Source organism: Morone saxatilis, unplaced genomic scaffold, assembly GCF_004916995.1.
Source record: "Morone saxatilis isolate NCDOM2014 unplaced genomic scaffold, NCSU_SB_2.0 Contig5, whole genome shotgun sequence".
Lineage (NCBI taxonomy): Eukaryota > Metazoa > Chordata > Actinopteri > Moronidae > Morone > Morone saxatilis.
This window is the reverse complement of record NW_023340095.1, coordinates 23,388,582-23,400,818: the sequence shown is the minus strand read 5'-3', so window position 1 is coordinate 23,400,818 and position 12,237 is coordinate 23,388,582. Positions and strand designations below refer to the sequence as shown.

The 12,237-nt window shown below is 43.3% G+C and overlaps 1 protein-coding gene across 1 annotated transcript in view; it reads right to left on the bottom strand.

Moving 5' to 3' along the window:
• fer1l6 (fer-1 like family member 6) overlaps nt 1-12,237 on the bottom strand; it is a gene marked incomplete at its 5' end in the record, with an annotated part of 23,909 nt that overhangs the window by 2,894 nt on the left and 8,778 nt on the right. The window contains 26 exon segments of the mRNA XM_035677205.1: nt 36-156; nt 327-425; nt 1,010-1,098; nt 1,294-1,436; nt 1,549-1,703; nt 2,114-2,284; nt 2,374-2,501; nt 3,153-3,293; nt 3,398-3,526; nt 4,100-4,194; nt 4,748-4,792; nt 5,591-5,636; nt 5,719-5,838; nt 5,939-6,066; nt 6,250-6,469; nt 6,984-7,082; nt 8,055-8,117; nt 8,472-8,579; nt 8,675-8,824; nt 8,928-9,062; nt 9,546-9,670; nt 9,929-10,100; nt 10,192-10,344; nt 10,474-10,593; nt 10,829-10,931; nt 12,049-12,149. Of these exon segments, the coding sequence (XP_035533098.1) occupies nt 36-156; nt 327-425; nt 1,010-1,098; nt 1,294-1,436; nt 1,549-1,703; nt 2,114-2,284; nt 2,374-2,501; nt 3,153-3,293; nt 3,398-3,526; nt 4,100-4,194; nt 4,748-4,792; nt 5,591-5,636; nt 5,719-5,838; nt 5,939-6,066; nt 6,250-6,469; nt 6,984-7,082; nt 8,055-8,117; nt 8,472-8,579; nt 8,675-8,824; nt 8,928-9,062; nt 9,546-9,670; nt 9,929-10,100; nt 10,192-10,344; nt 10,474-10,593; nt 10,829-10,931; nt 12,049-12,149 (3,159 nt within the window).

Below are 12,237 nucleotides of genomic sequence, written 5' to 3'. Positions count from 1 at the left end.
TGTGTCTGTCTGTCTGTGTGTCAGTGTGTCAGTACTTTCTCAGCAGGCAGGTAACTGAAGGGGAACACAAAGCGCCAGTTGAAGTTTCCTTCTCCAGTCAGAGAGTTGTAGTGGACGTCTGTCTCCTGTCGGTCGTCCTCTAAACCTTTCAGCCAGCTACAGAGAAAGACGGACAGTAGCAGCGTTTACATAGAAATGTCTCTAGAAAAACAGCCTGGATATTGAAGGGAGGAAAAAGAAGGTGTATATATATATAGTTTTCTGTTTGGGAACAGCAAACTAAAAGTAAATCCCGAGTCTTGAGTTGACAAAGAGCTCATAGTCACCCCTTGATGTAGATATCACTGGACTGTTGACCCGTCAGGAAGTTGCTGTCCTCCAGAATCACATCTTCTGTGTTCCAGATGATGATACGCAGCTCGTACCTGAACACACACGTTGGGGTTGTTAGTTGCCCTTTTTCAAAAACAAATATTGGTCTATGAAGACTTTAAAAAAACACTATGTAACTTTTCTACCTTAAAATAGCAGCTCAACTATCATTTTGATGCTACACTGCGTTGTAACAGGGCGAATGGTGCCTCAGTCATTCCCACTCTGCCCCCCGTACGCCTGTTCTTGCACTGTGTAACTTTTGGCTCCGGGTCATAACAAGTGTGTAATGCTTTACGGCAGTAGTCACATGCCACCAACTATGTCACTGAATGGTTTTCTCATTCAGTGATTCTGGGGAAGTGTTGGTGTTTACACTGGTAGCACAGGAGATTTGGATCGCTGGGAGGAGGAGGTTGTCAGATCTCGGACGGGGGAATGGCGGGGTTTGGCGGTGTTGGCAAAGTTTGATCAATAGTAATGTTATCACAACAAACACACAGTTGTCCATATTTACCACAGTGGTATTGCAGCTGGGGGGGTGCCAAATCCCAACAAACCCCAAATCTTACATAATGCTGCTTTAAAGATTGGCCAGCAGGTTCTGTCTTCAGATGCTGAAAGAGACAGCTCTCACCCTTTCGGTTTTCGAGGTGAAATATCCACTGAAGGTCCCGGATGAGGCAAGTCCATGGGAAACATGTCAACCCACATCTGGACCTGACCCTACACAGACAGACACACACAGCAGAAGAATCAAGAATGGTCCCTTGTCTTAGTGCTGAAATGATGCTTCCTCAGCTGCAGAGGGAAGGGGGGAAGAGTTTTGAAGTTTGAAACCTTTTGAAGGCAGCTTACAAAAATACTTTATCACGTTTCATTCAGAGGAAGCACTTTGTAAGATAATGTTAAAACGTATACCTGGTCCATGCCGGGCCGATCCTTGTTGAACAGAGTTCTGGTCTCAATGTGCTCTTGCACCAGCTTGCATCCCACAGCGGGGATCTCCGCCCAGCGGTGCAGGATCTTCAGAGACAGGTGCTCATAGGACTCCACCGGCTGGTCTGAGACATTGGCACACATAACGATCATTAAAGTTGCCCACACACACCACAAGATGATCATCAGATGATCTTTAAAATCTGAGCAATGTGCCAGTATGTTTCCAGTCTTCACCTTCATGCATGAACAGCGTCTTGCCGGTGAAAACTTTTTCAGCCACGGTGATGCGTCCTGGTCTGAAATGAGGATCGTCCAGACCGTTCTCTCTGCACAGCTTACACAGCAGCTCTGATGGCTTCAGGCAGTCTCTCCACGCATTATAACCATCACTATCAGACAGACAGGTGCAGAGGGGGCACAGTAACTTGTTTTCGTATGATTATGATAGAAATGAGTTTTAATGAAAGCTTTAGAAAGAGTTCTCCAAATCACCTAATAAGAGCACAGAGATGAAGTAGGTATAAAGTAAGAGTTAAGTCAAACCAGCAGGATGGATAATAGACCTTTTTCACAGCAGCCATTTTGACATGAAACAGGAGCCAATAGCACCCCCCAACTCTGTTTGACCTGAATGAAATGGAACCCTTATTAGTATCATTGGTAACACCTGTGTTTACCTACTATTGTACGTCAAAATGTCTGCTGTGAAAAAGATCTATTTAACTAGATGAACAAGGCAGGAAAATAACTCAAACTTAACTTCTCCCCACTGGTTTACAAACACAAGGAGCTGACTTACAGGCTGTACTCCCTAGGGATTCCACAGGTGGCTCTGTGTCGGCTGTAGAACCGGTTCTCCAGGTCTATTCGAGTCTCTCCTATCAGGTCGTCCCCTCCCACCAAGTCATAGTCATAGATCAGTACGGACAGCACAGACCCCTGAGGAAATGTCGCCTGCATCTCAAAAGATCTGGAAGAAGGAATGCAGGAGAAACAGCTTGAAAGGTTCTGTGTCAGGTTTAAAACTTGCAGGGAAGTTGTAGTGAGCCAGTCATGTACCTCCCAAACACAGGATTCAGCTGTTTAGGGATGTAGTTGTCTCTGTCTTTGATTTCGTTCTTGCCAATCCGTAGAACAATGTACGGGTCCGCCTTCCCATCCGGGTCAGCTGGGTGCAGGTTAGATGCCTAGGCAGACAGAAGAGAACATTACATAATATAACACCATGGTATACCGGTACTTTAGTCTCATACTAGTGAAGAGGGTTCAACCTTGTGTGGGAAATCCATCGCAGTCTCCCTGTGTTTCCTAAGCATGTACATATTATTTTTATGTATTTGCCAATGGGTGAACGGGTTCTAACGCTTTTTTTATGCACGCTCTCGAGTGCCTTCTCTCTGTGTCTCCCAACAGTGTGCACCACTGGCCAACGTGAGCTTATAAATCGAGTCTACAAACACAGAGTCCGAAATCAAAGCTCACAATAATGTAAAGCTTGTGGAAAATATTGTGATAATGTGGTTTTAGCTGGCTAACATTAGCTTGCTTGCGTATGAGGACGATTTGCTAGCTTGTTAACGTCACAAAACACTGCCTGAGTGGATGTCAGCTAATTCATCCATACTCCTGGGGCTGGTAAATTAAATGCTTGTCGTTTGCAGGTTAATAAATGATGTACAGTACAATGCCATTGATTGCTTTCTTATAGCTAAGAGCAATTCCAGGCAGGAGCGGCTAACTGGGGTTGGCTGGCTGGCTGTGGCTTGCCTGCACGGTGTGGGTGTGGCATTGATTGCTTTGTGGTGATAGCCTAAGGAGGTTAAAAAATGAGAACGCACAGAGATAATGTAAACCCGTATGAGAACTTGGACCGGGCCGTTGGGAGGGATTCCTCTGCTGACTCTGAAGTACCCGGCGTCAGTGCCTTGGTCCCAGTCCTCTTCCTCGTCCTCACTCAGTTTATACAGGCAGAATCTCCCCTGCAGAGAAGAATATGCCCATAGTGGATTAGGTCAATAGTTAAAATATAGTCAGTGGTTCCCAAGGTAGCACCCATAGAGGACATTCAACCTAATCGTCTCACCTTAAATTTTCCAACAAATCTCTCCTCAGTCGCCCCCTCTTCCTCATTGGCTTTCCCTCTGAACAGCTCATATGTGTTCACCCAATCGTCAAAAAGCCCAAACTCTGCCTCCAGCTCCTTGTTGTACAGCTGTAGAGAGATTGAAGACAGTGTGAATAAACAATTCATGCAGGATGGAGAATCACACACTCCAGATCTCTGGACAGTTAACAGATTCACTAAATGCGGTGTGAGTTTTAATAACATACAGGGTTCGTTAAAAAATGATTGCCCTTTAAAGCTGCAGTAGGTAACTTTTTTAAAAATAACTTTTTGTTAATATTGCTGTGAAACTTTCACTATATCCTGACAGTAGTACATGAGACAGATTATCTGTGAATCTGTGAACCATTAGGAGCAGTAGGAGGAGCCAGAGGAAGCTGATTTAAAATATATATATATATATATTTACCCACATGAAATTCTACATGTTGGTATAATAAAAAATATGTATATCCTTCTTGATGAAGGTGCTATGGTGGCAATATATGTTGTCCCATCCTAACAGATGCAACAAAACCAAAAGGATGGTCAACCAAGCACAATCTGACACGCTGTGTTACCAACAGTGCCATTAAGGAACTTGTCTTTGCTGTAGTCCATCACTGGTGTTAGCTGTGTCTGCCTGTCTTATTGGATTTGCAGTGTTTGTGAACTGCGTACCTTGAGTGTGGCTAATTTAGTAGGTAGACCAACGCTTGGCTCCACGGTTCCTTTTCCTTTTTGTTTTTTCTTCTTGTCTCCATCTGAAGTGCTGACTGATGAAACAAACAAGACATGTGATCAGTGGTACACACTGACACAAAACTGCGGGTGTGTAGTGAAAAAAGCAAAAACATGTATTTGCATTCTGACAGTGATTAGAGCTCCCAGATTGTGAAAAATTAACACTTTGGGTCCCAAAGTTTCAAGCCACCAACCCAAAGTGTAAGTATTTTTACGACCTGGGAATGAGGATCATCAATTTGTTTCCATTGTAATGCCAAAGAATACCATACTCATTCTTAAAATCATAGATTACCACTGCTTAAAGTATGCAAAAAAGCAGAAGCTGAGGGTAATAGTGGCAGCTGCAGGGCAGATCATGCAGCGACAGAACCACACATCCAGAACATCAACACCTAAACTAGCTTAACAACAGAGTTGCCTATGTGCTGTACCACAGAAAACAGTAAGATACACTCAGTTCCCAGAGCTTCCAGTTGTCAGTAAACAAGTTACCAAGCAAAAGATTTCCTCCCAGAAGTCAGAGGGGCCAAAAATGGCTTAAAAATGCTGTCCCTGAATGACACTCTTTGTCTTTGTCCTTACCCAAGGAGTCTATTCCAACGCTGAGCAAGCTCTGGTACGTCAAAGCTGCAATGCACAATGTGTGTGTGGGTAAGGGAAAAATAATGGGATAACCCTTTCGAAGACCAATTTACTCGCAATATTTATTTATTTATTTAACAGACCTAAATTGATGATGTCAGTGGTGAGTAAGTAACATGCATATAAACTGTTTTTTGCAAAGATTTCATTGATAACAATTACTGGTGAGAATGTGCTGAAATGCTTGAACAATAGAAATAGGGCTAGATCTCTTCTAATTCACCCACTTGGTTGGCAAACTATACTTCCTTTTGTGGTGGTTCATTTACTAGTATTAGTTGAATACACTTTAAACCTGCAATTTCTGGGCCACTTGGGGGCAGCAGAAACAAGGGAACCTAGTATCCAGAAATATTTAAATACACTAGGCAAAAACATTTATCCCACGTGCAAAAAACTGAATGGTTTTTGCTCCAAACTGAATATGATTAGCATAAAGTGGACACTCGTGGGTACCCGTGGAACCCATTCTTATTCAGATATCTTGAGGTCAAAGGATTCCTTTGAAAATGGCCGTGCTAGTTTTTCCATCGCCAAAATTTTCCTGTGGAAGAGAGAAGGATAATGGGGTAACACTGGCCAATCAGATTTCAGCGGTGGCCATTGCACCCCTTTGGACATGCCCCTGGGTTTCTGGCTTTTTCACTTTTGTAGCCAAACAAAGCAGTGTGCATTGAACCAGTCCACTAATATGGACCTTTGACATTGAATTCAACAAAACCAACCGTTCACAGAGCACCTTCAACACGACTGACAATAATGTCACCTGAGAGGAGTTCTTACTTTTTTCAAAGACGTGGGGGAATGGAGAGCCGTCCTTCTCTTTGGCCTGGAACACAGAAACATGTTCATGTTTTATTTTGAAAAATATTTTTTGATCTTTGGCAATAAAACTCAACAATCACAGCTACCTGCTTCTCTACAGATGCGTAGTATTTGGACCACCAGTCGATGACAGACTCTGCTGATTCGTCAGCGATGGTCCGCTTCCTCCGCTTGGTGGAACGATGAGTGCTCTTTGCCCTGCTGTCCTGGATTTAAAATATGCACATATACATGCAAATAATATTTAGAGATGGCTACATGGGATCCATTAGAACCTAGTTTAGTCATAAATGCATAAACTTTCACCCTTTTTGTCCTGGGTTCTTGCTTAGGGGTGGGTGGGGCCGGAGGTGGGGCTTCATCCTCCACAGTGACCAGGAAATCCTGATTTGTTAGTGCTACAGTTGAACTGGTCTCCCCAGCTGGGGGCAGTCCTATTGGATGAGAGACAAACATAAATCCTCCAATGGAACAAGAACAAGATCAAGCGAGCCCAAGTCTACTGGACTGGAGGATTAATCAGTCCTAACTGTATCCTGTGTTATCATCATCATCATAATTATTCTGACAGGAATATTCAATAATGATTATGTGTTGGCCACACACACATTCATTACCCTCAGTGCTCTGTGGCTCTGGTATCGGGACAGATTCATAGGTAACCTGGGGAGGTTTGTGTATCTGTATGGGAGCAGGCAGGGGTGGAGGTGGAATGTAGTTAAAGGCCTTCAGGTTGTTGATAATGTGGTTTCCAACCAATGTGCTGCGCCCGAAGGCCCGCCAATCGACCACAGTGATACTGAGAGGAGGATGGAGATGTTCGTTCTCTGGTAACTCCTACAGGACAGTAGAGGATAACTTTTATGTTACAAAAATGTATTTCATTAATTATTCAATAAATATACTGATTGCCCGGGCAGATCCAATTCAGGGACCCTGGGGTTACATAGTACACTATATGGCCCAAAGTATGTGGACACCTGAACCTTACTCTTTGATCATCTCATTCCAAACCATGAATATTAATCTGCTCAGCATCAGATTGTGGAAGCTGGCTACAGGGATTTGCTCCCATTCAGCCATAAGTTGTGAACTCCAACACTGAAGTGAGGTGACCAGGTCTGGCTCATAGTTCCAGTTCATCCCAAAGGTTTTGGATGGGATTGAGGTCAGAGGCCAGCCAAGTTCTTCCATACCAAACTGGAAAAACATTTCTTTATGGACCTTGAAATATAAAATTACCTCCCCTAAACTGCTGCCACAAAGTTGTATTGTCGAATATCAGACAGGGTTGGACAGATACATTTGGCCATATAGTGTATATACACTATAAGTGCCGTATTGGTCTTACCAGCTCTATGGCATCAACCAGTGTAGTGAAGTTTGGGTTGGACTTGTACTTCTGAATGACGGAGGAACGCAATGTTTTACCTGCACACTCTATAAACACCTAGAGAAAGAGAGAAGAGGTTTGTTATTTAATTTCATGATCATCTGTTTTTTTTTTATTATAATTTTCACATCATAATTAGTGTATGAACGCTTGAGCTATGGCCGAAAACAGTAACCTTAACCTTTGACCACAAAGTTCTAATCAGTTCTAATTCATCCTTTAGTCCATGGATGTTTGTGCCAAGTTTTAGGAAATTCCCTCAAAGCTTTCCTGAGATATCACGTTTATGAGAACAGTAGGCACGACCACTGTTGGGTTGACTTCCAGTGGCATGCAGTGCATGTAGTGGGAGTTGGAGAAATCAGCCAATAGAACAGAGATCTGCCTGGCCAAACTGGAGAAAGACTAGAAACTGCTTAAACGTCACAATAAAAAGCTGATTCAGAAGATGTAAGTGCTTGTTACACTAGAACCAGTGCCTCATTAGTGAGATGAGGGGGAACTCCACTGCCACAACCAGAGGATCAACATATACCCTGACTTGAGTGCCAAATTGCAAGGGTTGCTGAATTCAACATAGTATCAGAGATTTGTGTGAAATCTTGTCATAATTAGCGTATGAATTTTTGAGTTATGGCCAAAAACATGTTTTGTGAGGTGAACACCAAATTTTAATCAGTTCATCTGGGAGTCTGAGTGGGCGTTTGTGCCAAATTTGAAGAAAATCCCTCAAGGCATTGCTGCAATATCGCATTCACAAGAATGGCACAGGCAACCTGAAAACATAATGCCACCGCTGTCGCTGGCATAATAAAATACAGACGTCCCTCAAATTATGGTAAAAGGGGAGAGGGGAGTTTGGTCATTAAACCAATTCGCTTCACCTCAATCTGCAGTGAGGCCCAGATGAAATGCTCATTCAGTAGCCACAGTGTTCCATTTGGTTACATCTTAAAATATGGACGGTCAGGAAGCAGATACCTAAAATCTGACACAGCTTGTTCACGTGAGTGGTGTGTGTGTGTGTACCTGTGGGCGATCAACAGACAGGAACTGAACCTTCTTCAGTTCCCTCAGACCCCAGAATAACACCTGGTGGAGAGACACACACATACGAAAGTGGATTAGCGGACCAAAAGTGTTCGTTTTTTGTTAGTTATGCTGAAACAAAAATAAATTATTACCCTTCCTATTTCATGACGGTGCTGTTGGGGTAAAACTTTGTACCTCTAACCTGTCAGCTCAAGAGGAACATTGTTTTCCTAAAATGTCGGTGGAACATACAAGTTTGTGTCTTTTAATAATAGATGCTGCCGTAGTTACCAGATGAAACAACCCTTGATCCCAGAAAAGATCTTTAAAAACAGGGTCACACGTCATTTTTTTAAAAAGCCTAAGTAATGTCCTAACACACACACACACACACACACACACAGGCAGCCAAACCTCCAGCCTGTAGGTGCTGAGAACTGGTCTGATGTTGGCAGGAACCGTGTAGATGCCTCCTTCCTGTTCCTCTAACGCCGGCAGACTCTGATCTCCGGACTGTGGGATCTACACATATATTCATCACAGTGAATCACTCTACATCCTGAATCATTATGCTGGAAAGTGATTGGTTGATGGTTATTGAAATGACTGCGACCGACCTGCAGCAGTTCAAATGCAGCCAGCAGGTCTCCTCCTGGCTGGCTGCCGCAGTGCAGCGGGCTGTACTGCAGCGTTGGAGGCATGTATGGGTCAGAGGACAAGCGAACCTCAGGCACAGCCACTGTGGCTCCCAGATACTCCGCCTTACTCTGCGCACGGTGGGGGGACAGTGTGACGTCAGAGAGAGGAGGTCACAAATTAAATTCTTTACATTACTTGAATTCATTCGTCTGTCTGTCTACATTGTGTTACCAGTGCGTCGTCGTCGTACAACTCGATGATAATGCGTGGCGGCTCCTGCTGGATGTGCTGCAGATCTCCGCTCAGCAGCACGCGGCTCATCGGCAAACACTGATTCCACGTCGGACTGAGAGTCTGACTGATCACCTGACACACAAATAAGCAAATCACACAATTACACTGCTAACGAGACTATTACCTAGCTACCAATCAAGTCCTATCTCAAAAAACAGCCAGGCAATTTACAGTGGCTCAGACCAGGACTATGACTCCGGGGACAACGAATACACGGTGGATTTAGGCAGGGATAGGAGAGGCATGTGTGAGGAGTGATTTTGTATTGAGTTGATTTGTAACTGTTAACGTTACGTTTTTGTGAATTTGGAAGTTATTTATCTCGTGAGACTTGTGTTCAACCCTGGCTGGACACATTCATAATCATTACTGCTTTTACCACTTATTTATCATCAGCTGTTTTAATGACTAAATTAATATCACAAACGTTTGAAGACTAGTCTGTATTCAGGGACAGCCCCAAATGAAAGCCACAAACTGCAGTCTGGCCCAGGTAACTAGACGACCAGTATCCCAGAGAAACTTTATTGATGTCTTGGCAGAACACACACTTACATTTGTGGTTTGGCTGTGTGACATAAAGGTGACCCGAGCAAAAGGGTCAGACAGGCCGGTGTTGTCTGCAGCAATCAGACCACGAGCCTGATACATGTGGCACCTCAACTGGAACTGATGCTGCTCTGGAGACAGACAGACAGACACACACACACACACACACACACACACACACACACACATACACACAGAGGACATAACATAGTAGTTTACTTTAAAGCATCAGCCTGCCCACATCACAAAAGTACAACCCTAACCCAACTGGTTAGTGGTCAGAAAGAAACTAAAAGCAGTTAAGTACCGTCATTTGCTGTTTGAATTTGAATGCCAAAATCCCTAAAATAACCACAGAAATGGAGGGATTGTAATAATGTCTCTCTTACCAGTGCTGACCAGGTATGCTGGAGGGCTGTTGGCGTCAGCGCCCCCTGTGGCCGGGCTGAATCCTGCAGGTAGGTCATCCAGCATGTGGTTGGAGTCTGAACAGGTTCCGTACCACAGAAACACATCCAGCTTCGCCTGTACTGACAAGCCTACAACGCGCTTCCCTGGAGGCTGCACACAAACACACACATATGTATAATAGTGTGTATTTCTGACAGCCTTCCTACATTGAACAACTCAGTGTGAAGTTCTGTGTGTTTACCTTTAGAAACAGTGTCATTATCTTTCCACAGTGGATTCCTCTGGCCTCCTGGCTGCTGGAGTACAGCAGGTCTCTGGTTCGGACCCGAGCGTACGCAACGCGCTTGTTGTTGCTGAGCAACCACACAAACATGTCAGGCACTGTGTGCTGGGGCTGCAGTGTGTAGAGAAAAGTATATGTTCAAAGTAAATACAGACAAAAGTGATGTGTTTACACACAAATTGACAGGATGTGCGTAAAACACACACACACACACACACACACACACGGTGAGTCCCGTACCTCCTGCACAAGAAAGCGTAGTTTGTGTGTGAGTTTTGTGGCGTCCTGCAGCATTTCTTTCACACCACCAGCTTTTCTCTTCCTCTCTCCCAAGGACTGGGCCTCCCCTATCATACCCTCCTGCAACACACACACACACACACACATTGTTGTGAGACATTATCCCTGCACATCTTTGGTGCAAATGCTCAAATTATTAACGCATTCATAAATCCACTGCATTGTAAAACTGAAACTGACAAATAAAACTTGATGAACTGTTTTTTATGTAACAGGTACAGCAGCATTTTTACAACAGAGAAACATGATTCTGAGTGTGTGTGTGTGTGTTTGTGTGTATCTCAGGTTTTCCCACCAGTTCCTGTTTACACATGGTGAGGCGTTTCTTGTCCAGCTGTGTCAGGTAGCTCGACTTTAGCTCCGCCTTCAACTTGGCCTCTGCTTCTGCTATGAAACTCCTGCAGAAAATACATGTCTCATTTCATGGAAATCAATTAAGTCATTTGTGATCTCGAAATAAAGGAATTAAAAAAATTATTGCAAACACAGCTGTTCTCAGCTTCTGTACTTTTTTTTTTACTACTGTCCAAATGACACATTAGCAGCTGGTGACACCATGTATCATGTCTGTCTACACCCTCTCCCGGACAACAGCAGAGTTATAGTGGAATTATAGTTGTGCGTCATAGTGTACGCTGCATCAGATTTCAGCCATGGGCACTAGTGGAACATTAAATCGGTGTATCGTACATTATCAGGCTGTATCATGGTTTAATCATGTATGTATGTATGTATGTACAGTAACTGTTTTCATTCTGTCGTTCACTGTATGATTGTAGCAGGTAAAAGCTTTGCGGTGGAGACAGCTTTGCAAGATGTGTGTTAAGGAAAGGATTACTGAGCTTTTTCTTCCTGTTTAATGATTAATGTTGCAGACCAAGCTGACCAATCACAGTTCTTGCAGTCTCCATACAGTACTGACGTAATCCCGACTTGTAGTTACATATTTGACAAGCTGTCAAAACCCTTCACTGTGAATCAGACTTTAGCAGAGACAGGGTGAGCAGAGAATAGTGAATTCCAAAATGGGAAAAAAACAAAAAGACACTAACATACACGATCAGCAGTGGATTTACGATCAAATGTCACATCATATATGATGTCATGCCGTGTTGCAAGTGGGGAGGTGGAATGTGGTGGCATGCAAAACTCATAATTATTAGCTAGTCAGGTGTTTTTGTCGTCAGTATTGATATAGTATTGAAACTGACACATCTACTTAAAAAGGGTAGAATTGACATTGGGAATAGAAATATATAATAATATATTCCAACTATACTATACTATTTTAAAGGGCCAGTGTGTAGAATTTAGTGCAAAAACTCAACTATTCTTATTTCCAATAAGAATTTTAAGAAAATTTGGGTTCTAAGCTTCTTAGTTCAGTCAATGATATACTTCCTCACAGTAAAATTATGCAGATTTTATGATTTGTCTTCCACATTAGATTTTTTTAAAGCAATGCAGTTCAATCTGTCCCACCATTGTCGCAGTGAGACACAACTGGTGAAATACCTGGCGTCCATACAGAATTCTCTGAGGACAGTTCTGAGCATATGCTCCGCCCCTGGATCAGACTTCTTGTGTAACTGGGCTGCACTGGCTACACCCTCCTCCTAAAAGACAGGAAATATACAGTTAGGTCCATATATATTTGGACACTGACACAAGTTCTGTTATTTTAGCTGTTTACCAAAACATATT